General features: G+C 42.5%; 1 protein-coding gene across 1 annotated transcript; it reads left to right on the top strand.

Annotated features, from left to right (window-relative positions):
• Positions 1 to 478: 478 nt before the first annotated feature.
• Positions 479 to 25,390, top strand: LOC121550667 (calcium-binding protein 1-like). Its single transcript, XM_041863013.1, has 7 exons — positions 479 to 1,291; positions 22,829 to 22,859; positions 22,975 to 23,118; positions 24,408 to 24,517; positions 24,638 to 24,712; positions 24,822 to 24,894; positions 25,365 to 25,390. The coding sequence occupies exons 1-7, from the start codon at positions 593 to 595 to the stop codon at positions 25,388 to 25,390; spliced, it is 1,158 nt and encodes a 385-aa protein (XP_041718947.1). The 5' UTR covers positions 479 to 592.

Genomic DNA, 25,390 nt, shown 5'->3' with positions numbered 1-25,390 from the left:
GCCAGATCAGAGGCAGTAGAGATGACCAGGGATGTTCTCTTGGTAAATGTGTGAATTAGACCATTTTCCTGACCTGCTAAGCATTCAAAATGTAACGAGTACTTTTTGGTGTCAGGGAAAATGTATGGAGTAAAAAGTACCTACTTTTCTTTAGGAATGTAGTGAAGTAAAAGTAAAAGTAGTCAAAAATATAAATAGTAAAGTACAGATACCCCCAAAAAACTACTTAAGTAGTACTTTCAAGTATTTTTACTTAAGTACTTTACACCACAATCATTTATGGGCACGGTGTTTGGTCCTCCCACAACGAAACACACCGTACATTTCAAGGTGCCAGGAACGTTCATATTAGTGACAGGTGACGAGACGTGAACATCGTGCTATGATTTTCGTTACGCGTCTGCGCGCGCCCTGCATCAGCGGCGGGGCCACATAGCAATCAGGTGGTAAAATGCAACTTTTAAGTACAGCTTTTGAAGGCAGCTATGGTTTTGTTGTTACCTTACGACCGCCGACAATGTGAGAAAATACACAACCAAACCGCAATGAGTGGGACTACGGGTTGAAACGAGACTAGGAGCAAGAAGCAATCATGAGCTCCTCTTTTCCCAAATCCGAATCTCAGACGTCCTTGCTGAAATCTTCCTCGGCAAGCGGAAGATCGACACACTTCCCTGAACGCACGAAAGGAACCAACCGAAGTCATCATCATCACCGTCCAGCTGCAATTCAAGTGAGCAGCAATGCCGCAGAGGAGTCATTCTGTTCGGCAGAGTGCGACGTTAGTGCTCGGAGACCCCTGTGCCACCCCTCGCTACTCGGTACCCGGAATACGGCAACGACCCGAGCTAGTAAGAACCAGTCTCACGCCCCGCACGGCCACATACCCGCTGCCAACTCCCAGGATGACCCATCTGAGCAACATGGTGTGGGCCGAGGTGTGAGAGAACGCTGCAAGTTATCAAAGCATTACCGACACCACCGGAAAACGACCCGGGACGACCCACCACCTGCACCTGCAAACCACCACAGCCACACTCACCCTACCCACTTAGACCCCAGAATACAGCCCCACTCTGATTGCAAAGATGACACCGCGCTATTCTTTGAATCGAGGGACCATACTAGGGCCAGTTCGTCCGCTAGCGGGAATGCCAGCATCCCTTCCCCAGCTTCCTCATCGCCTATCCCCGTGTCCAGTCAATCCTCTCACCACTCCGGAAGGTCCAGTGGTGCATCCTTTGAATCCGACATCAATTTGCGCCCAATTCTCAGCTCGGTTTTTGGGCAGGTAAGGCCCCTTGCCTCAGACATAATAAACATACATGTTTTAATTTAAAGTATTTCTGAATTATGAAAAATTATGATTCACTTTGAATCACTGATTATATGGATACGCTTATTCAAATAGTTTGGTCATTATGATTAAACAGATTAAATTGTGCCGAGGACAGATAGGAATAGGCTATATTTCATAATCAATAAGGCCCATCTAGCCGTGTAATGTAGGTTATTTCTTAAGAGGGAGTAATAGGCCTAGCTTTATCAGGGTATTGATCTCAGATAGAGAGGTAGTAGTCTGAACATAATTGATAGTGCATGGAAACTAGTATTTGAGGGTCACAATTAATGTCTTACAGTGGAATCTTACAGCCATTGAACATGCCTCACTGAGCCTAGTAAATCAATTACATTAATAATGGATGAGCTTGTCTGTGAAAGTGCAGAGGGCTTCAGTGAATCATCTTATCAGAGCTCCTCTGTCAGGGAACTGTGAATAGGAAACCATATAGGCTATCCTCATTGTAAGTTTCACATCAAGTCATCCAGAAAAGCAATGCACACATTTGGAGCACACAGAGCACACATTGTTCTCCTCACCTGTACCATGATGTCACAGGTGATTTAGCCATACATATCAGATTTTTCTGGCATTGTAATATATTCACAGCTACACACATTGCTGTATAAAGCCATGTCTGGATTGATGGTTTCTCGGTATGGATGTACAGTGCATTCGGAAAGAATTCAGACCCCTTGACTTTTAGAACACCTACTCATTCAAGGGTTTTTCTTTATTTTTACTATTTTCTACATTGTAGAATAATAGTGAAGAAATCAAAACTATGAAATAACACATATGGAATCATGTAGTAAACAAAAAAGTGTTAAAAAAATTAAAATATATTTTATATGAGATTCTTCAAATAGCCACCCTTTGCCTTGATGACAGCTTTGCACACTCTTGGCATTCTCTCAACCAGCTTCATGAGGTAGTCACCTCGAATGCATTTCAATTAACAGGTGTGCCTTCTTAAAAGTTAATTTGTGGAATTTATTTCCTTCTTAATGCATTTGAGCCAATCAGTTGTGTTGTGACAAGGTGTAAGTATTCAGACCCTTTGCTATGAGACTCTAAATTGAGCTCAGGTGCATCCTGTTTCCATTGATCATCCTTGAGATATTTCTACAACTTGATTGGAGTCCACCTGTGGTAAATTCAATTGATTGGACATGATTTGGAAATGCACACACCTGTCTTAATAAGGTCCCACAGTTGACAGTGCATGTCAGAGCAAAAACCAAGCTATGAGGTCGAAGGAATTGTCCATAGAGCTCAGAGACAGGATTGTGTCGAGGCACAGATCTGGGGAAGGGTACCTGCAGCATTGAAGGTCCCCAAGAACACAGTGGCCTCCATCATTTTTAAATGAAAGAAGTTTGGAACCACCAAGACTCTTCCTAGAGCTGGCCGCGCTGGCCAAACTGCACAATCGGGGGAGATGGGCCTTGGTCAGGGAGGTGACCAAGAACCCGATGGTCACTCTGACAGAGCTCCAGAGTTCCTCTGTGGAGATGGGAGAACCTTCCAGAATGACAACCATCTCTGCAGCACTCCACCAATCAGGCCTTTATGGTAGAGTGGCCAGACGGAAGCCACTCCTCAGTAAAAGGCACATGACAGCCCGCTTGGAGTTTGCCAAAATGCACCTAAAGGACTCTCAGACCATGCAAAACAAGATTCTCTGGTCTGATGAAACCAAGATTGAACTCTTTGGCCTGAATGCCAAGCGTAACGGTGAAGCATGGTGGTGGCAGCATCATGCTGTGTGGATGTTTTTCAGCGGCAGGGACTGGGAGACTAGTCAGGATCGAGGGAAATATGAACGGAGCAAAGTACAGAGAGATCATTGATGAAAACCTGCTCCAGAGCGCTCAGGACCTCAGACTTGGGCAAAGGTTCACCTTCCAATAGGACAGCGACCCTAAGCACATAGCCAAGACAACGCAGGAGTGGCTTCAAATCAAATCAAATGTATTGGTCACATACACATGGTTAGCAGATGTTATTGCGAGTGTAGCGAAATGCTTGTGCTTCTAGTTCCGACAGTGCAGTAATATCTAGCAAGGAATAACTAACAGTTCCACAACAAATATCTAATACACACAAATCTAAGTAAAGGAATGGAATAAGAATATATAAATATATGGATGAGAAATGTCATTGTCAGAGCGGCATAGGCTAAGATGCAATAGATGGTAAAGAATACAGTATATACATATGAGATGGGTAATGCAAGATATGTAAACATTATTAAAGTGGCAGTATTACGGTGACAAGTGTTCCATTTATTAAAGTGGCCAGTGATTTTCAAGTCTGTATGTTGACAGCAATGCCTCTGTGCTAGTGATGGCTGTTTAACAGTCTGATGGCCTTGAGATAGAAGCTGTTTTTCAGTCTCTCGGTCCCAGCTTTGATGCACCTGTACTGACCTCGCCTTCTGGATGATAGCAGGGTGAACAGGCAATGGCTCAGGTGGTAGTTGTCCTTGATTATCTTTTTGGCCTTCCTGTGACATCGGGTGCTGTAGTTGTCCTGGAGGGCAGGTAGTTTGTCCCCGGTGATGCGTTGTGCAGACCGCACCACCCTCTGGAGAGCCCTGCGGTTGTGGGCGGTGCAGTTGCCGTACCAGGCGGTGATACAGCCCGACAGGATGCTCTCAATTGTGCATCTGTAAAAGTTTGTGAGGGTTTTAGGTGACAGGCCAAATTTCTTCAGCCTCCTGAGGTTGAAGAGACGCTGTTGCGCCTTCTTCACCACACTGTCTGTGTGGGTGGACCATTTCAGTTTGTCAGTGATATGTACCGAGGAACTTAAAATTGTCCACCTTCTCCACTACTGTCCCGTCGATGTGGATAGGGGGGTACTCCCTCTGCTGTTTCCTGAAGTCCACGATCATCTCCTTTGTTTTGTTGAGTGAGAGGTTATTTTCTTGACACCACACTCCGAGAGCCCTCACCTCCCTGTAGGCTGTCTCATTGTTGGTAATCAAGCCTACTACTGTTGTGTCGTCTGCAAACTTGATGATTGAGTTGGAGGCGTGCATGGCTACGCAGTCATGGGTGAACAGGAAGTACAGGAGGGGGCTGAGCACACACCCTTGTGGGGCCCCAGTGTTGAGGATCAGTGAAGTGGAGATGTTGTTTCCTACCGTCACCACCTGGGGGCGGCCCGTCAGGAAGTCCAGGACCCAATTGCACAGGGCGGGGTTGAGACCAGGGCCTCAAGCTTAATGATGAGCTTGGAGGGTACTATGGTGTTGAATGCTGAGCTATAGTCAATGAACAGCATTCTTACATAGGTATTCCTCTTGTCCAGATAGGATAGGGCAGTGTGATGGCGATTGCATCATCTGTGGACCTATTGGGGCGGTAAGCAAATTGAAGTGGGTCTAGGGTGACAGGTAAGGTGGAGGTGATATGATCCTTGACTAGTCTCTCAAAGCACTTCATGATGACAGAAGTGAGTGCTACGGGGCGATAGTCATTTAGTTAAGTTACCTTTGCATTCTTGGGTACAGGAACAATGGTGGCCATCTTGAAGCATGTGGGGACAGCAGACTGGGATAGGGAGAGATTGAATATGTCCGTAAACACCCCAGCCAGCTGGTCTGCGCATGCTCTGAGGACGCGGCTAGGAATGCCATCTGGGCCGGCATGGGCCGGCTTCGGTACAAGTCTCTGAATGTCCTTGAGTGGCGCAGCCAGAGCCCGCACTTGAACGTGATGAAACATCTCTGGAGAGAACTGAAAATAGCTGTGCAGCGATGCTCCCCATCCAACCTGACCGAGCTTGAGAGGATCTGCAGAGAAGAATGGGAGAAACTCCCCAAATACAGGTGTGCCAAGGTTGTAGCGTCATGCCCAAGAAGACTTGAGGCTGTAATCTCTGCCAAAGGTGCTTCAAAAAAGGACTGAGTAAAGGGTCTGAATACTTATGTAAATGTGATATTTCAGTTATTTGTTTTGTATACATTTGGATTTTTACAAATAAAAACTTGTTTTTGCTTTGTCATTATGGGGTATTGTGTGTAGGTTGATGAGGTGGGAAAAAACAATTTAATACATTTTAGAATAAGGCTGTAACGTAACAAAATGTGGAAATAGTCAAGGAGTCTGAATACTTTCTGAATGCACATGGGAAGGAGAAAGTCAGAGAGAGAGAGAGAGAGCAGAATGGTTCTGAAGTGTTCATTTGTATTAGACTGAAATCAATGCTATTATTTGCATATTCATATGTACATTAATCAAAAAGCTATGATGATATCTGTTTTGTATTTTACTCTTTGAAGGTAGCCTAGTCACTTTGAAGTATCTTGTCAATGTTAAAGGATCTTAGATGCGCCACACAGATGTCACTGCACGCCGAGCAGGTGTTTTCCAAACGCGTCGGATGTGTTTATAGATATTGTAGTTATTGCCCAGAAATAAATAGTAAATTATTATTCATGCACAGAGTTTAAGCTACATAGTGACATAAGCCTTCACATAGTCGATTTACTAATGTTTAGATAGGCCTTTCTATAGAGTTTAAGGAATTGGTTTAGCTTGGTTGTGTAAATGTCATAATACATCAACTAATGTTGATGCTTATAAGCCACATGGTATACTACCTACATTCAGGCATTATAATTACACTTTACAGTAGAGGGCACTCTGATAATGTATAGTATTCCTCAAAATGAAACATGCTGAGATCAGAAAACATTAATATAGTGGTGAATGATTTGTGTCCCTGCTCCGTAAACATAATAATGTGCTGGCGCTGACCCTTCTGCAGACTGGGGTCTTTAGTGTTCATAAAGTGGAAGTTGGTACTGGTCTCTTAATGGGAGTGTGGCATCATGTAGTGGGCTCTTGACTTTGTAGATGGCTCTTAACTTGTATAGTAATGGTGTGTTGTGATATGCTATTTCTCATACTTTGGTTATTATCATTTCAATAAGTATCCTGTGGAACAGGTGCAGCTGAAGCTTTGGTGCTTCTAACAAGGAAGTCAGTGAGTCTGTATGACAACCTTCAGCTCAGCAGCCAATGTATTTCCATAGTTGTTTTGTCTCTCAGATGTTTTCTCTGTCATCTGGACTGTGAGTCAGTCAGGAAGTGTGTGCCAGTGAAACATAAGCTGAATATGAATCAGCTCTTTATGACACAGTAATTGAGAGGTAGTGAGACACAGGGAGAAGCGTAACACATGGACTATCAGATCCCCATATAGCATGTGTTATTTGGACACAATGTTTCTGAGACAAATAAAGCAGACATCTCATTCTACCTATTCACTTTTTTTCTAACAGACCATTAGAGAATGTTCTAAAATGAATGCAATGCTCCAATGCTCTCCCTCTTTCCCTCCATCCCTCCCTCTCTCTTCCTCTCCCTCCATGGTTTTCTCACTGTCTTCTGTGATGTTCTCTGTGCATTTTCCTCCGTATATCTGTTAGGTCAGTGTGACCTAGTCATAGTCTACAGAGGGGAGGATATGGGAGGGGGAGAGGACATGGGAGGGGGAGAGGGTAGGAGAGTGGAGGATAAAGGGATGATGGGAAATAGGGGGTATGAGATAGAGAGCCAGGCAGGGGCGGTGTGTTCATTAGGGCGATATGGGCGACGCACTGCCAAACGGGAAAAGGAAGGGATTTTTTTTCTAATCAATTATATCACGGCAACAGTAGTTATCAGTGTTCTAATCTAGACGTCTGATCTGCCACTAAATGTCCAATCAGGCTAAAGTCGTGCTTCAAATGGCCCGCCCCTTTTGGGGCGATTTCAGTCAGGTTGAAAATCGCCCCAGAAGTCTCTCATAGACTCTCATGTAAAATCTTTTTTTTTCAAATATCAGAGCTTTCAATACAATCTCTATGGGTTCCGGGAGGGCTTGCACTTACGGCGCTTTCGTCATACGTAACATAACCATGAACGTAACTAAGAAAAGAGCGGGTAGCAGCGTCAATCAATTCACGTACTACTGTCAAGATGGCTAGCGTTCAGTGCAACTCGATTGTCTCTTTGAAAGAAGTTCCTTTTTGTCGGCGAACAAATCAAGATAAATTGGCAACGAAACAATTAGGACCTCCCAGACCAAATTTAATAATTCAACAGGTTTCTACTAAAGGGGGAAAGTCCTACACCCGAGGATTTTCCAAAAATTGGTAAGAACGAAAAACCTGGCTAGCAGGCTGCGATGTAGCTAATGCAGTCTTCTGCTACCCCTGCTTACTCTTTCACCCTGAAGGCGGCACGGCAGACAGCACCGCTTGGACAGCGACTGGTGTAACGGACATGCACCATCTTTCAGAAAAGATTAAGAAACATGAGCTGTCAAAGACCCACATGGATAGCTGTTTGAGATTGTCTGCTTTGGGGAGAGTGAACATTGCCACTCAACTGGATGAGGGATACAGGCTAGCTGTCCGCCGCCACAACGATGAGGTTAGCAAGAACCGCCACATCCTCAGCCGGCTAATCCAGTGTGTGAAGTTTTGCGGAGTGTTTGAGTTAGCTTTGCGAGGCAAAGATGAAACTGAGGGCTCCACCAACCCTGGTATTTTTCTTGGACTTGTCAACTTTGTGGCACAATTAGATGAGGTGTTTTATGGAAATGCATATTGTTTATGCAGTGTTGAGGAATGTGAAAGAACACCCTTGATTATTTTTACTGTGATAACTTATTTTGCTTTTGTAAGCCAACACTTTTGAGATCAGTCAATAAATGCTTCTGGTATTGACTTATATGCTGCCCTGTCTTCATGTTGTTGCTGGACATATCTTTTTTAAAATGTGTGTAGGTCACCTAAATCATCAGAAAAATTGCCCCCCCTGAGAATTTTTTCAGGAGCCGCCACTGGAGCCAGGTGACAGTTGAGCAGAAAATATATGAATCTCTGACCTACCTGCACATTTACCATGAATTTAGAGCAGGGGCGTCATGCACCCCAACATTCTGAGGGGGCACAAAGTACCTGAGGATGAGAATTTTGCCATTTTCAAACACTTGAAACAGCTTTTTCCTGCAATCTAGAGCCATAATCATTATGCTTAATTCTATGTAAAAAATTAATAATCTGCATATCTAATGCATACCTCTTGAGCTTCCTGTATCCTCCTGACTTTTTTATTTTTTAAGAAACTAAATATGCTTCTCTGCATCTCTGCAAAAAATCTGAGTAAAAGATTGAAAGGAATGTGTGTCTTACTCAGTACATTTAGTAATTGCTTGCTTTTCTAAAATCTACAAACCTTGCCAGCAGACATGCCAGTTAAGATAGTTAGACAAGCTAGCTACTCTAACTTGATTGATAGCCTGAAATGGCATCTTGGTAGCTGGTTGGGAGATTGGGAACCTATCTGGGCTAGCTAAAGCCATCTTCATAAAATTACTAGGTGGCTAGTAGTATTTCAGAGAAACAACAGCAACAAAAATATACACTACCGTTCAAAAGTTTGGGGTCACTTATAAATGTCCTTGTTTTCCATGAAAACATACATGAAATGAGTTTGAATAGGAAATATAGCAAAATGCATAAGAAATGTAGTCATTGACAAGGTTAGAAATAATGATTTTTAATAGAAATAATTATTGTGTCCTTCAAACGTAGCTTTCGTCAAAGAATCCTCCATTTGCAGCAATTACAGCCTTGCAGACCTTTGGCATTCTAGTTGGATTGGCTTGATGGGCACTTCTTACGTACCATACGGTCAAGCTTCTCCCACAACAGCTCAATAGGGTGGAGATCCGGTGACTGTGCTGGCCACTCCATTATAGACAGAATACCAGCTGACTGCTTCTTCCCTAAATAGTTATTGCATAGTTTGGAGCTGTGCTTTGGGTCATTGTCCTGTTGTAGGAGGAAATTGGCTCCAATCAAGCGCCGTCCACAGGGTATGGCATGGCATTGCAAAATGGAGTGATAGCCTTCCTTCTTCAAGATCCCTTTTACCCTGTACACATTTCCCACTTGACAGATGGCATCAAGCACTCCTCCAGCATCTTTTCGTTTGGTCTGCGTCTCACAAATGTTCTTCTTTGTGATCCGAACACCTCAAACTTCGATTCGTCTGTCCACAACAAATTTTTCCAATCTTCCTCTGTCCAGTGTCTGTGTTCTTTTGCCCATCTTAATCTTTTCTTTTTATTGGCCAGTCTGAGATATGGCTTTTTCTTTGCAACTCTGCCTAGAAGGTCAGCATCCCGGAGTCGCCTCTTCACTGTTGACGTTGAGACTGGTGTTTTGCGGGTACTATTTAATGAAGCTGCCAGTTGAGGACCTGTGAGGCGTCTGTTTCTCAAACTAGACACTCTAATGTATTTGTCCTCTTGCTCAGTTGTGCACCGGGACCTCCAACTCCTCTTTGTATTCTGGTTAGAGCCAGTTTGCGCTGTTCTGTGAAGGGAGTAGTACACAGCGTTGTACGAGATCTTCAGTTTCTTGGCAATTTCTCGCATGGAATAGCCTTCATTTCTCAGAACAAGAATAGACTGACGAGTTTCAGAAGAAAGTTATTTGTTTCTGGCCATTTTGTTCCTGTAATCAAACCCACAAACCGACAGCCCCGAAACCTGATGGATCTGGAGAAGGTCTGTATGGAGGAGTGGGCCAAAATCCCTGCTGCAGTGTGTGCAAACCTGGTCAAGACCTACAAGAAATGTATGATCTCTGTAATTGCAAACAAAGGTTTCTGTACCAAATATTAAGTTCTGCTTTTCTGATGTATCAAATACTTATGTCATGCAATAAAATGCAAATTAATTACTTAAAAATCATACAATGTGATTTTCTGGATTTTTAGATTCCGTCTCTCACAGTTGAAGTGTACCTATGATCAAATTTACAGACCTCTACATGCTTTGTAAGTAGAAAAACCTGCAAAATCGGCAGTGTATCAAATGCTTGTTCTCCCCACTGTAGATTAATCATCACCTGAGCGAGGGAGTAAGGTTATATCTGAGCTTTTGTAAGAATAACTTATACCATTTGCGTGATTCTGTGTCATCCAATGTGTCATCCAATTCTCCTTGCCTATCTCCCAAATTAGCTGCATATGTTGCTGGTTTGACATTTATAGCCTATTCATGAACAATTGAAGGAAATGGCTCAATAAATTAGTAGGGCCTGCCCTGTTGTATTATTGTCACAGTGATAACTGTGACATCAATGGCAGTGCAACCAACCACAGCAAAGTGCCCCCTCTGCTACGGCTGAGAGAAAAAGCTATAGAGGTGTAGAGGTCTACTGCTTCATCCAGCAGTACTGTACAGTCAGGGATCATTTTCATGGCTCGGCAGTTGAGAGAAAGTGGAATTAAAAACACTAAATGACACGGCAGTATACAGTATAATAATCCATTAATGAAACCATTTATTACTACTAGTCCCACCTAGTTAAACCTGCATTAAACCATGGTAAAAACATTGTTAAAATACTTTTGTTAATTTCCATCTTAATTTTGTTGTATATTTGCTTGAACATTCTTGATGTTGTTTAGTCAAGCTTGCATTGTTTATGTGCCAGAAAATGGTATCCTGCTGCTTTGAGTCAGATGTGGCTTTTTATAATGAACACCTGCTGCCTAAATATCTCTGCACAACCCTGCTGCTGATTAGAATTGTGTATGTTTGTGTAGGTACAGTATGTGTTGTGAGTTTTGAGAGAGACGGAAGGAGAGAAAGTGGGAAAAGGATAGGCATCTTCTCTCTGCATTTTTTGTTTCAGCTTGTGCATTTAATGGGAAATTTGAGCTACTGTACTGCCCTACCAAGCAAAAGAGCTGTAACTGCTCATAGAGTGAAACTGAGAAAAAGGACTTCCATTTTTTTTTTCTTGTTCAGCCAAATGATTTGTAGGCAGAATATTGGAGATCTGTTGTCTTATTATGAGGTTATTTTTTATACATATTGACCCTGACCTCTGATATGACCTTTCACCCTAGACGGCAGTCACTGCCTTCTTGTATTTGTATTTATTATGGATCCCCATACTCTTCCTGGGGTCCAGCAAAAATTAAGGCAGTAATATACATTATAATACAATTCTTGCTTGGTACACCCACTGGAATACATTTCCATGACAATTTTTCAAATATATTTCATATATTAATATATTTATTTGTATGTGGCTGTCAGTGTTATATTTAAGTGATAATGCCCAAGAAGCTGGTGTTTGGAGGATAAATTAGCATGGGTGTTGTTAGGCCCGAGACAAAGTTTGTTCTAAATGTTCCACTGCCATACTGGCTGGCAATGGTCTTATCCCTTGCTTGCTAGCTAGACAACTACGGCTAACTTACAGTTATGTCAAACAGTACAGCCAGAATAACAACAAAGTAGCTTTGTTTAAGCTGTTTTCTAGTGACATTTATTTGGATACACCCATAACAATGAGCTAATGAGGTGTGATTTCGCCTGGATTGAACATTTGCTCTCTCCTCAGGACACTGTTGTTTAGAGGAGCTAGCCAACAACACAGCTAACACAATCATTTCAAACTGAAGCTGGAAAGACTGCAAACTAGCTACACTTCATTTCATTTTACCTTTTTTCAATTGACATTTCTTTGTATATATCCATAAAAAGTATGCCAGCTGATTCATGATTTCGACTGGCTGAGAAAAGCTGCCTGCCTGCCTGTCTGTCTCGTCCCGACTCCCGACACGTTCATTACTATGGGACAGTTTATACAAACCTCCGCTGTTGTAAACTAAATGTTAGTCTAAAAGAAATGTGAGATAATGTCTAGATGCATTTTATTGTGGAGATCAAGTTTATAAATTGCTTGGCTGGGCTGATGAGACAGTGGATTGCGCAGTCAGATGGAACAGAGTAAATAGGCATTTTAACGTCATAGATTTAGCCAGTGGTAACTTGTGGAATAGACACCGGCTGGAATGCAGTTTTAACCAATCAGCATTCAGTATTAGACCCACCCGTTGTATGAAGTTTGATACTTGTATCAGCAAAGAACAATAAATAATACCCAGGTAAACCGTAGACACTGCAGCCCAAAGCTCAATGAAACCAAGGTATAAAGGCAGTAACTGACATTGAGTGATGGCCGTTACTGCCCTTTTGCTTGGTTTCACTGTAACTATTTGCAGTTACTACAAACATGACCCGCCTCTCTCTCACAATCACTCTTACACTTAGTAACTCTATCCACATGGGTCTACCTCAAACCTGTGTTAGCTCTTCTCTCCTCCAAACTATAGCCTCTCAGAGAGAAAGACCCTTGTGGTCTTTTTGACTCTGGTGCAAACCGTTGTTTTCAACCATGTGTAAAATCTCCTCTTAGAAGCCTCTCCAAGAAGGTAAGCTTGTATTTGATGTGATGCACTGTAGCACATGTGCCCTACCTCTCCAGCTGTCTATCCTCTATGTCTCTGTGCCTGTTCCCATGTGCTGGACTATTTCACAATTTGTACAATATGATAGTTGGAACAATAATGAAATGTAAAAATATTTTTTATTGCATGTAATTGTGGAACTGATTTTAGGGGACATTCATATTTACAGTTGGGGTGTGAAACTGTTGCTCTGATTAGGATACTTAATTTTGTTACTATGCACTGCATATTTATTTTTAATCTACCACCTGACAATTGTGTTGAAATACACTACCGGTCAAAGGTTTTAGAACACCTACTCATTCAAGGGTTTTATTTGTACTATTTTCTACATTGTAGAATAAGACATCAAAACTATGAATTTTTTTATTTTTTATTTCACCTTTATTTAACCAGGTAAGCCAGTTGAGAACAAGTTCGCATTTACAACTGTGACCTGGCCAAGATAAAGCAAAGCAGTGCGATAAAAACAACACAGAGTTACATATGGGGGAAAACAAAACATAAAGTCAAAAAATACAACAGAAAATATATATACAGTGTGTGCAAATGTAGCAAGTTATGGAGGTAAGGCAATAAATAGGCTATAGTGCAAAATAATTACAATTAGTATTCATTAACACATATGGAATCATGTGAAATAACACATATGGAATCATGTAGTATCCAAAAAAGTGTTAAACAAATCAAAATATATTTTATATTTGAGATTCTTCAAAAAGCCACCCTTTGCCTTGATGACAGCTTTGCACACTCTTGTCATTCTCTCAACCAGCTTCACCTGGAATGCTTTTACAACAGTCTTGAAGGAGTTCCTACATATGCTGAGCACTTGTGGGCTGCTTTTCCTTCACTCTGCGGTCCGACTCATCCTAAACCATCTAAATTTGGTTGAGGTCAGGGCATTGTGGAGGCCAGGTCATCTGATGCAGCACTCCATCACTATCCTTCTTGGTAAAATAGCCCTTACACAGCCTGGAGGTGTGTTGGGTCATTGTCCTGTTGAAAAACAAATGATAGTCCCACTAAGCCCAAACCAGATGGGATGGCGTATGGCTGCAGAATGCTGTGGTAGCCATGGTGGTTAAGTGTGCCTTGAATTCTAAATAAATCACAGACTGTGTCACCAGCAAAGCACCCCCACACCATAACATCTCTTCCTCCATGCTTTACGGTGGGAAATACACATGCGGAGATCATCCGTTCACCCACACCACGTCTCACAAAGACACAGCGGTTGGAACCAAAAATCTCCAGACCAAAGGACACATTTCCACCTGTTTAATGTCCATTGCTTGTGTTTCTTGGCCCAAGCAAGTCTCTTCTTCTTGTTGGTGTCCTTTAGTAGTGGTTTCTTTGCAGCAATTCAACCATGAAGGCCTGATTCACACAGTCTCCTCTGAACAGTTGATGTTGAGATGTGTCTGTTACTTGAACTCTGTGAAGCATTTATTTGGGCTGCAATTTCTGAGGCTGGTAATGAACTTATTCTCTGCAGCAGAGGTAACTCTGGGTCTTCCATTCCAGTGGCGGTCCTCATGAGAGCCAGTTTCATCATAGCGCTTGATGGTTTTTGCGACTACACTTGAAGAAACTTTCAAAGTTCTTGAAATGTTCCGTATTGACTGACCTTCATGTCTTAAAGTAATGATGGACTGTCGTTTCTCTTTGCTTATTTGAGCTGTTCTTGCCATAATATGGACTTGGTCTTTTACCAAATAGGGCTACTTCTGTATACCCCCCTACCTTGTCACAACACAACTGATTGGCTCAAACGCATTAAGAAGGAAATAAATTCCACAAATTAACTTTTAAGGCACACCTGTTAATTGAAATGCATTCCAGGTGACTACCTCATGAAGCTGGTTGAGAGAATGCCAAGAGTGTGCAAAGCTGTCATCAAGGCAAAGGGTGGCTATTTGAAGAATCTCAAATATAAAATATATTTTGATTTGTTTAACACTTATTTGGTTACTACATGATTCCCTATGTGTTATTTCATAGTTTTGATATCTTCACTATTATTCTACAATGTAGAAAATAGTAAAAATAAAAATAAAAACCCTTGAATGAGTCGGTGTTCTAAAACTTTTGACCGGTAGTGTATATTACTAGAATAAGAACAAGTCACTTGATTTATTACATTCATACAGTAAAGTACATTACAGTCTGCAGACTGCACAGCACTTCAACTATGTATATTAGTTTACAAAGCGATGGAGAGTGTTTTTATGCTGTTTGCCTACTCATGTCAGGCCATGTTTTTACAATTATATTTCACTCATGACAGCAAATTCACAATTTTAGCTCATCTAGTACTTTCACAATGTCTCTCCAATTACATATTACACCCCTACATGGTCTGCCTCTTGAAACATGCTCTGTCATAGAAAAAGGTATTTGAACCAAACCTAAATTGCAAGTGAAGTCTTTGGCACTAATGGTCAGTCCTGGGCATCATTGTACAATGACAGTCGGCAGATCCAGGTTCTAGTAGAACATTAAGAGATAAATGGAATACACGTGTGATTGCAGTCCTAGTTCACTGAGTGTCTTCTCTTCCATCCTTAGTCTATTCTCTTCTCCCACCCTCATCCACTAGTCTCTCTCCCTTCTCCCCTCGTGTGTGTGTATTTACTGTCGTTTTGACAGTGTATAGGTCTCAATTGCCAGTCTACACAATGTGACCAGTAAACTGTTACAATGAATGAATGGGAAGTTGGCCACACGCTTTTTTATTGATGTGGATATACTCTCCGACCACCTCTCTCTCTCCCCCCTTTCTATCTCTCCCTCTCTCAAACAACACAAACACACACATAAACACTAAAACATTCACATTTAGAACATATTTTACTGATAGCAATGACAGCAAGTGTCACATTACTAATACAAGCATTGTAAAAGTCTCCTCTGACGTGCCAACAGGCTTGCTAACAAACCCCATCCCGCTGGCAGCATTAGCAGATATACTATAACTATAGCAATCAGTCATGTTCTGTAAAATGTCAATAATTCACTTGAATAAATGAGAAAGCGGGAGTAGGATGAGTGGGAGTAATTTATTAAACAGGAAAGGGATTTTGGGTTTGAAAGCTGTCGATAATTCCTGGTAGACTAGCACAAATAAAATGTGATAAAAGGTAACAGCACACGCTAATGACTGATAAGTATGACAACATGACTGAGATGCAGCATGACATAATTAACAGGTCAAAGGCAGGGCCCTAAACACATTGAACAGGTCATTCATATTTATTTATTTGACAGTGACAATGTACATTAACATTTCTGCTGGATAGTTTTCATCTGTAGTCCCTGGGCAAATTTGTATCTGTAGTCCCTGGGCAAATAGATAAAAACAATTTTTCACTAAGTAAATTAAATAAATACAATAAATTACTTTTTTTAAAACAGTCCCTAGATGGGCTAGCTAGAAGTAAGACATTAAAAATAATTATAATAACAAATAATAATTATGAGAAAAAAATACAATAAATACAAACAATCAAATAGACAAATGTCAAATAGATATTATGCACTGCAGCCCTTACAAAGTTTTTAAAACGAAATTAGAGACACAAAACACCTCTCAAATCTACCTCTGTATTCATTCTGTCCCATAGCTGCTGACTGCTACGGGTCTCTAAAAGCCGATGCGGCCTCTGCAGTGGTCAGAACATTCATACTTCTTGCGCTTCGGGGAGCTTTCATACGCATCCAATAAATTGCTCTGCACCACTTAAAACGCACCACTCGTAGTGATTCAGAGCTAATCTCTATAGCCAGCCAGATAATTACAAGCAACTGGCTAAACGAAAAGACAAGACCTTACCTCTTCTGAGATGTTGGAGTCAGTTTGCCGGTGCTTGACATAGGAGCTCAGCCAAGAAATGATTAAGTAAAAAGGCGGCACCATTTTCCCGCCTGCATCTCCACTTCAACCCTTCATTATTTTTTTGTCCCGCAACTGCCTGTCTCCACTTCTTGTGGCAAGCTTCCCCTTTCATAGATGCGGTAAAGAGGTAAATGGAACTCAACCAAACCATTGTAAATGCCATGGAAACGCTTTGGGGAAAGATGCGGTGGGGGAAAGATCCTGAATCTCCTCACTGCCCCCCAGCAAAATTACCCTACATTTAGGCTAGTGTTTATATGTGTATTTCACACTATGTTGAAGTAAAAATCTGAGTATAATGCTTGTATGGATGTCAAGCCCAATACATGTTCGTGTCAATCAACTGCATTACAGTTAAAAACACCTTTGACTACCAACACCGATTTCTGTATTCTAGTTATGCTACCAGCTTATACGAACGGGAGTTAGCATTTAGCAGTCACTTCTTCTAAACCTGAAAAGGGACAACTTCTAAATGTTATGCAGCGAAAACAGCCAAATATATCCAAATCGGACATTAGTAACCATAATGTGGGCTTGTTACAATACCTCAGTCATGACGGATTTTATGAATATACACTTTGTTAGATCAGATTTGTTGAATGTGCGCTAATCCAGCGTCCTTCTATCCCTCACGGTCTGTGTTCCATTGACCTCTTTACCGCATCTATCCCCATTACCTCCCTGATTTCTTTCCAGGATTTAAAACAGATTTTCGTGTCTTTCAAATCCCTACATGAAATCACTACATGAGGTATCATGAAGATGTTTATATTTGCGAACTTGTTCTGATAGCCTTTCGTCAAAGTTCTCCATGTTTGTTGTGAAGGAAGTTGTAAGTGAGTTTGTGTTTATACAGGATGTACCGCCCCCACCTACCGTCAACCAATCATGTCAATTAGGAGCTATACGGAGATATACGGAGTCCTCCGCATTGCCGGATCAAGCATAAATCACGTTTAACTGCCCCCCCTATACCTGAACCCCTGGCCACCCTGGAAAGTTGGTCCAGGAAGAGGCAGTACAGACGGGTGCAGTCCTTCGAGGAAAGGGGCCTCGCCCTTACAGGGGCCTATCAGGAGCCCCTCATGGCCCTAGCGCAAAACTGCGATCTCATTCACATCATTATGGGGCCCACCTGCATCTTCCTGCGCAAGCCATGGATTACAGGCAACATCCGCACTGAGCTAAAGGCTAGAGCTGCCGCTTTCAAGGAATACGGCCGCTTACAAGAAATCCCAATATGCCCTCCGACGAACCATCAAACAGGCAAAGCGTCAATACAGGACTAAGATTAAATCCTACTACACCGGCTCTGATGCTCGTCGGATGTGGCAGGGCTTGCAAATTATTACGGATTACAAAGGGAAGCCCAGCCGCGAGTTGCCCAGTGACACGAGCCTACCAGACGAGTCAAATTACTTCTATGTGCGCTTCGAGGCAAGCAACACTGAAGCATGCATGAGAGCACCAGCTGTTCCGGACAACTGTGTGATCACGCTCTCTGTAGCTGATGTGAGTAAGACCTTTAAACAGGTCAACATTCACAAGGCCGCAGGGCCAGACGGATTACCAGGACGTGTACTCAGAGCATGCGCTGACCAACTGGCGAGTGTCTTCACTGACATTTTCAACCGCTTCAAGTTCCTTAGTGTCCACATCACCAACAAACTATCATGGTCCAAACACACCAAGGCAGTCGTGAAGATTGTGCATTTGGAAATTATTCAAATATTTTCCACATTTTGTTACATTACAGCCTTATTCTAAAATTGATGAAATTATTTTCCCCCCTCATCATTCTACACACAATACCCCATAATGAAATTGTGCAAAAAATAAATAAATAAATAAATAAGGAAATATCACATTTACATAAGTATTCAGACCCTTTACTCAGTACTTTGTTGAAGCACCTTTGGCAGCGATTACAGCCTCAAGTCTTCTTGTGTATGACGCTACAAGCTTGGCACACCTGTATTTGGGGAGTTTCTCCCATTCTTCTCTGCAGATCCTCTCAAGCTGTCAGGTTGGATGGGGAGCGTCGCTGCACAGCTATTTTCAGGTCTCTCCAGAGATGTTCGATCAGGTTCAAGTCCGGGCTCTGGCTGCGCCACTCAAGGACATTCAGACGCTTGTCCCAAAGCCACGCCTGCATGTCGCCCCAGTCTGAGGTCCTGAGCACTCTGGAGCAGGTTTTCATCAAGGATCTCTCTGTACTTTGCTCTGTTCATCTTTCCCTCGATCCTGACTAGTCTCCCAGTCCCTGCCGCTGAAAAGCACCCCCACAGCATGATGCTGCCACCACCATGCTTCACCGTAGGGATGGTATTGGCCAGGTGATGAGTGGTGCCTGGTTTCCTCCAGACGTGACGCTTGGCATTCAGGCCAGAGAGTTCAATCTTGGTATCATCAGACCAGATAATCTTGTTTCTCATGGTCTAAGAGTCCTTTAGGTGCCTTTTGGCAAACTCCAAGCGGGCTGTCATGTGCCTTTTAATGAGGAGTGGCTTCCGTCTGGCCACTCTACCATAAAGGCCTGATTGGTGGAGTGCTGCAGAGATGGTTGTCCTTCTGAAAAGTTCTCCCATCTCCACAGAGGAACTCTGGAGCTCTGTCAGAGTGACCATCAGGTTCTTGGTCACCTCCCTGACCAAAGCCCTTCTCCCCTGATTGCTCAGTTTGTCCGGGCGGCCAGCTCTAGGAAGAGTCTTGGTGGTTCCAAACTTCTTCCATTTAAGAATGATGGAGACCACTGTGTTCTTGGGGACCTTCAATGCTGCAGAAATGTTTTGGTACCCTTCCCCAGATCTGTGCCTCGACACAATCCTGTCTCGACCTCATGGCTTGGTTTTTGAACTGTGGGACCTTATATAGACAGGTGTGTGCCTTTCCAAATCATGTACAATCAATAGAATTTACCACAGGTTGACTCCAATCAAGTTGTAGAAACATCTCAAGGATGATCAATGGAAACAGGATGCACCTGAGTTCAATTTCGAGTCTTATAGCAAAGGGTCTGAATACTAAATAAGGTATTTCTGTTTTTAATTTGTAATACATTTTCAAAACAATCTCAAAACCTGTTTTCGCTTTGTCATTATGGGGTATTGTGTGATCGATGAAGATACATTAAAAAAAAATATATTTTAGAATAAAGTTGTAATGTAACAAAATGTGGAAAATGGAAGGGGTCTGAATACTTTCCGAATCAACTGTATACCCCATGGGTCCTCAGATCCTCAAAAAGTTATACAGCTGCACCATCGAGGGCATCACCGCCTGGTATGGCAACCACTTGGCATCCGACCGCAAGGCGCTACAGAGGGTAGTGCGTACAGCCCAGTACATCACTGGGGCCAAGCTTCCTGCCATCCAGGACCTCTATACCAGGCGGTGTCAGAGGAAGGTCCTAAAAATTGTCAAAGACTCCAGCCACCCAAGTCATAGACTGTTTTCTCTGCTACCATATGGCAAGTGGTACCGGAGCGCCAAGTCTAGGTCCGAAAGGATCCTTAACAGCTTCTACCCCCAAGCCATAAGACTGCTGAACAGTTAATCAAATGGCTACCCGGACTATTTGCATTGACCCCCTTTTTTACGCTGCTGTTACTTTTGTTTATTATCTATGCACTTTACCCCTACCTACATGTACACTACCAGTCAAAAGTTTGGACACACCTACTCATTCAAGGGTTTTTCATAATATATTTACTATTTTTTACATTCTAGAATAATAGTGAAGACATCGAAACTATGAAATAACACCCAAAAAGTGTTAAACAAATCAAAATATATTTTATTTGAGATTCTTCAAATAGCCACCCTTTGCCTTGATGACAGCTTTGCACACTCTTGGCATTCTCTCAACCAGCTTCATGAGGTAGTCACCTGGAATGCATTTCAATTAACAGGTGTGCCTTCTTAAAAGTTAATTTGTGGAATATCTTTCCTTCTTAATGCGTTTGAGCCAATCAGTTGTGTTGTGACACGGTAAGGGGGGTATACAGAAGATAGCCCTATTTGGTAAAAGACCAAGTCCATATTATGGCAAGAACAGCTCAACTAAGCAAAGAGAAACGACAGTCCATCATTACTTTAAGACATGAAGGTCAGTCAATACGGAACATTTCAAGAACTTTGAAAGTTTCTTCAAGTGCAGTCGCAAAAACCATCAAGCGCTATGATGAAACTGGCTCTCATGAGGACCGCCACAGGAATGGAAGACCCAGAGTTACCTCTGCTGCAGAGGATAAATTCAGTCGAGTTACCAGCCTCAGAAATTGCAGCCCAAATAAATGCTTCACAGAGTTCAAGTAACAGACACATCTCAACATCAACTGTTTAGAGGAGACTGTGAATCAGGCCTTCATGGTCGAATTGCTGCAAAGAAACCACTACTAAAGGACACCAATAAGAAGAAGAGACTTGCTTGGGCCAAGAAACACGAGCAATGGATATTAGACTGGTCGAAATGTGTCCTTTGGTCTGGAGTCAACATTTGAGATTTTTGGTTCCAACCGCCGTGAGACGTGGTGTGGGGAATGGATGATCTCTGCATGTGTATTTCCCACCATAAAGCATGGAGGAGGAGGTGTTATGGTGTGGGGGTGCTTTGAGGTTGACACTGTCTGTGATTTATTTAGAATTCAAGGCACACTTAACCAGCATGGCTACCACAGCATTCTGCAGCGATACGCCATCACATCTGGTTTGGGCTTAGTGGGACTATCATTTGTTTTTCAACAGGACAATGACCCAACACACCTCCAGGCTGTGTATGGGCTATTTTACCAAGAAGGAGAGTGATGGAGTGCTGCATCAAATGACCTGGCCTCCAGAATCCCCCGACCTCAACCCAGTTGAGATGGTTTGGGATGAGTCGGACCGCATAGTGAAGGAAAAGCAGCCAACAAGTGCTCAGCATATGTAGGAACTCCTTCAAAACTGTTGGAAAAGCGTTCCAGGTGAAGCTGGTTGAGAGAATGCCAAGAGAGTGCAATGCTGCTATCATCAAGGCAAAGGGTGGCTATTTGAAGAATCTCATATATAAAATATATTTGGATTTGTTTAACACTGTTTTGGATACTACATGATTCCATATGTGTTATTTCATAGTTTTGATGTCTTCACTATTATTCTACAATGTAGAAAATAGTAAAAATAAAGAAAACCCTTGAACGAGTGGGTGTGTCCAAACTTTTGACTGGTACCGTACATATGACCTGGACTAACTCATACCCCCGCACATTAACTCGGTACCGATACCCCATGTATATAGCCTCGTTATTGTTATTTTATTGTTTTACTTTTTAAACTTTTGTTCATTTAGCATTTTCTTAATCTGCATTGTTGGTTAAGGGCTTGTAAGTAAGCATTTCACGATAAAGGTCTACACCTGTTGTATTTGGTGTATGTGACAAATCACATTTGATTTGATGTGTGTGGCATGTGTGTGTACACATACTCTGATGAGACTGCAAACAGGGGCTTACCTGGGGCTACTGTACTCCTTGTTCAACACTCTTTATTTAACATTTTATGTTTGTGTTGTGAATGATGTCAAAGGAAACACCTGCGGTCTGTGTGACTTAGGTTATTGGCAAGGACTCACCAGATTAATTGTGGCTTCTGATGGCTGCTTGATGTTTAGCCGACAGTATCTCTTTGGGCCTCTCAGTTTTCTGTGTGAGTGGTTCCGGTCAGACAGTTCTTTGGGCCTGACGTCAGAGTTGACGCTGTGTTTACACTTCTCTCTGCTCCTGCAGGTTAACCCCTAAGGGTTCTGGGATATGTCTCTCTCCCTCTCTGTCCTCTGTATCCTTTAAAGGTTGCTTTCATTGTAAGCAAGAGCTGACAAAAGAACACAGCTACATTCTTTTGCAGACTGAAAGAGAGGCGTTTCCCAGTTGTGCTGTGTGTCTGATGACGGGGGGAGCAGTCTGAACAGGTGTCATTAAGATGTTTGAAAACATTCCAGTGACTTCATTCTTTACTAAATAGCTATCGTCCCTTGCTTGAGTTTCACCAGAATAGATTATCATTGAGAAGACCGCTGATTCACCTTTCAAAGTCACTTTGTTCCTGGCATTGTTAGCATCAGATAGTGTAAGAATATAATAGGATGGACTTTTACTATTGTTGTCTCTAAATTACATAATCATGATCTAGATTTTTTTATTAATTGTTAATAACTGAATTTTATTGGCAGTTCTGATTACACTGACACTATCTTCTTTGCCCTAATAGGACAGAAAGCTGAGGCCAGAGGAGATTGATGGTAAGGTGTTTTTCATTTACGTTCCTGTGCTTGTCTCTGTAGTTGTTTATCTGGTAGTGGCAGTAGTAGTTTTCAGATCACTGCAGAGTAATCTTTCCCTGTATTCTCTCTGCAGAGTTGCGGGATGCTTTTAAGGAGTTTGATAAGGACAAAGACGGCTTCATCAGCTGTAAAGACCTGGGAAACTGTATGAGAACCATGGGATACATGCCTACTGAAATGGAGTTGATAGAACTGAGCCAACAGATCAACATGAATTGTAAGAGTGTGAAAGTATGTGGACACCTGCTCGTCAAACATCTCATTCCAAAATTAATATGGAGTTGGTCCCCCCTTTGCTGCTATAACAGCCTCCACTCTTCTGGGAAGGCTTTCCACTAGATGTTGGAACATTGCTGCGGGCACTTACTTCCATTCAGCCACGAGCATTAGTGAGATCGGGCACTGATGTTGGGCAATTAGGCCTGGCTCGCAGTCGGCGTTCCAATTCATCCCAAAGGTGTTCAATGGGGTTGAGGTCAGGGCTCTGTGCAGGCCAGTCAAGTTCTTCCACACTGATCTCGACAATTCATTTCTGTATGGACCTCGCTTTGTGCACGGGGGCATTGTCATGCTGAAACTGGAAAAGGCCTTCCCCAAACTGTTGCCACAAAGTTTGAAGCATAGAATCGTCTAGAATGTCATTGTATGCTGTAGCGTTAAGATTTCCCTTCACTGGAACTAAGGGGCCTAGCCCGAACCATGAAAAACAGCCCTAGACCATTATTCCTCCTCCACCAAACTTTGGGGCAGGTAGCGTTCTCCTGGCATCCGCCAAACTCAGATTTGTCCGTCGGACTGCCAGATGGTGAAGCGTGATTCAACACTCCAGAGAATGCGTTTCCACTGCTCCAGAGTCCAATGGCGGTGAGCTTTACACCACTCCAGCCGACGCTTGGCATTGCGCATGGTGATCTTAGGCTTGTGTGCGGCTGCTTGGCCATGGAAACCCATTTCATGAAGCTCCCGACGAACAGTTTTTTGCTGACGTTGCTTCCAGAGGCAGTTTGGAACTCGGTAGTGAGTGTTGCAACTGAGGGCAGACGACTTTTACGCGCTACATGCTTCAGTACTCGCCGGTCCCGTTCTGTGTGCTTGTGTGACCTACTACTTCGCAGCTGAGTCGTTGTTGCTCCTAGACATTTCCACTTCACAATAACAGCACTTACAGTTGACCGGGGCAGCTTTAGCAGGGCAGAAATTTGACAAACTGACTTGTTGGAAAGGTGGCATCCTATGACGGTGCCATGTTGAAAGTCACTGAGATCTTCAGTAAGGCCATTCTACTGCCAATGTTTGTCTATGGAGATTGCATGGCTGTGTGCTCGATTTTATACACCTGTCAGCAAGGGGTGTGGCTGAAATAGCCAAATCCACTAATTTGAAAGGTTGTCCACATACTTTTGTATAAATAGTATATTTGCAGTACAGGTACTTTACACCATGGTTTGCTAATTCCCTCCCCTAACATCTTCTTCTTTCTCCCTCGTTCCTTCTCTTTTTGTAAAGTGGGAGGTCATGTTGATTTTGAGAATTTTGTGGAGTTGATGGGCCCCAAACTTCTCGCTGAAACTGCAGATATGATTGGTGTGAAAGAACTAAGAGATGCCTTCAAAGAGGTGAGAAACTAGATTGCCAGAGAGAGAGGGAGGGTGATATGGAGAAAAGTAGTTATGTTGTCTGTCTAATATTTCATGCTCTGGATTATGAATGTGATCATTTGTTTTTTCCTCTTGAAGTTTGACACCAATGGTGATGGAGCTATAAGCACCGCTGAGCTGAGAGAAGCCATGAGGAAGTTGCTGGGACAACAGGTGAGGTTACAGAATCAAGTATGTCGTAGTAGCTTAATCGATGTATGCATCGCTACTGAAAACGGTTTGTTTTGCACACACTTATTCCTCCTTTGTTACTGGACTGTAGGTTGGCCACAGGGACTTAGAGGATATCCTGAGGGACATTGACTTGAATGGTGATGGGCATGTTGACTTTGAGGGTAAGCTGATGCAGGGTTTGTTTATCTATACCAGCAGAATAATTAAATCACAGACAATATTGTAATAGCTAGAGACTTTGCTACTTATGCTGTATGCAAGGTAGTCTCCACCTGATGGGACAGGAGTGCTTCATGAACGCTTGATGTCGACTGGTCTTCCTTACTCTTCGCTCTCATTATATTTACTTTCTTTTATCCACTTTCTGGCAAAGCTTCAAATAGCTTTGACTTTTGCAAACTGTGTTCCAACAATGTGTGGTGTCCTCCATCATAAACAATTATGGGTCAAATCACTGTGAGTCAAATATAGACATGTGTAGCAACATATGATATTATCCACTTCCACACAGAGAGACACACAGTCTGCATGTCCTATGCATATTTTACCACACACACACACGCCAGACAAACACACACACACACTGTCTGAATTTCTAATATTTGACAGATCTTATCCTTTCTTTTCACAGAGTTTGTACGAATGATGTTCCGCTGA

Source organism: Coregonus clupeaformis, chromosome 18, assembly GCF_020615455.1.
Source record: "Coregonus clupeaformis isolate EN_2021a chromosome 18, ASM2061545v1, whole genome shotgun sequence".
Taxonomy (NCBI): Eukaryota; Metazoa; Chordata; class Actinopteri; order Salmoniformes; family Salmonidae; genus Coregonus; species Coregonus clupeaformis.
The sequence above is the reverse complement of the archived record's forward strand: the minus strand, read 5'-3'. Positions and strand labels throughout refer to the sequence as shown.

Coding starts and splice junctions, on each gene's coding strand:
- LOC121550667 (XM_041863013.1), top strand. CDS start 593: ATGAGCTCCTCTTTTCCCAAATCCGAATCTCAGACGTCCTTGCTGAAA. Junction 24,518..24,637: donor TAAGAGATGCCTTCAAAGAG/GTGAGAAACTAG, acceptor TTCCTCTTGAAG/TTTGACACCAATGGTGATGG. Junction 24,713..24,821: donor GGAAGTTGCTGGGACAACAG/GTGAGGTTACAG, acceptor ACTGGACTGTAG/GTTGGCCACAGGGACTTAGA.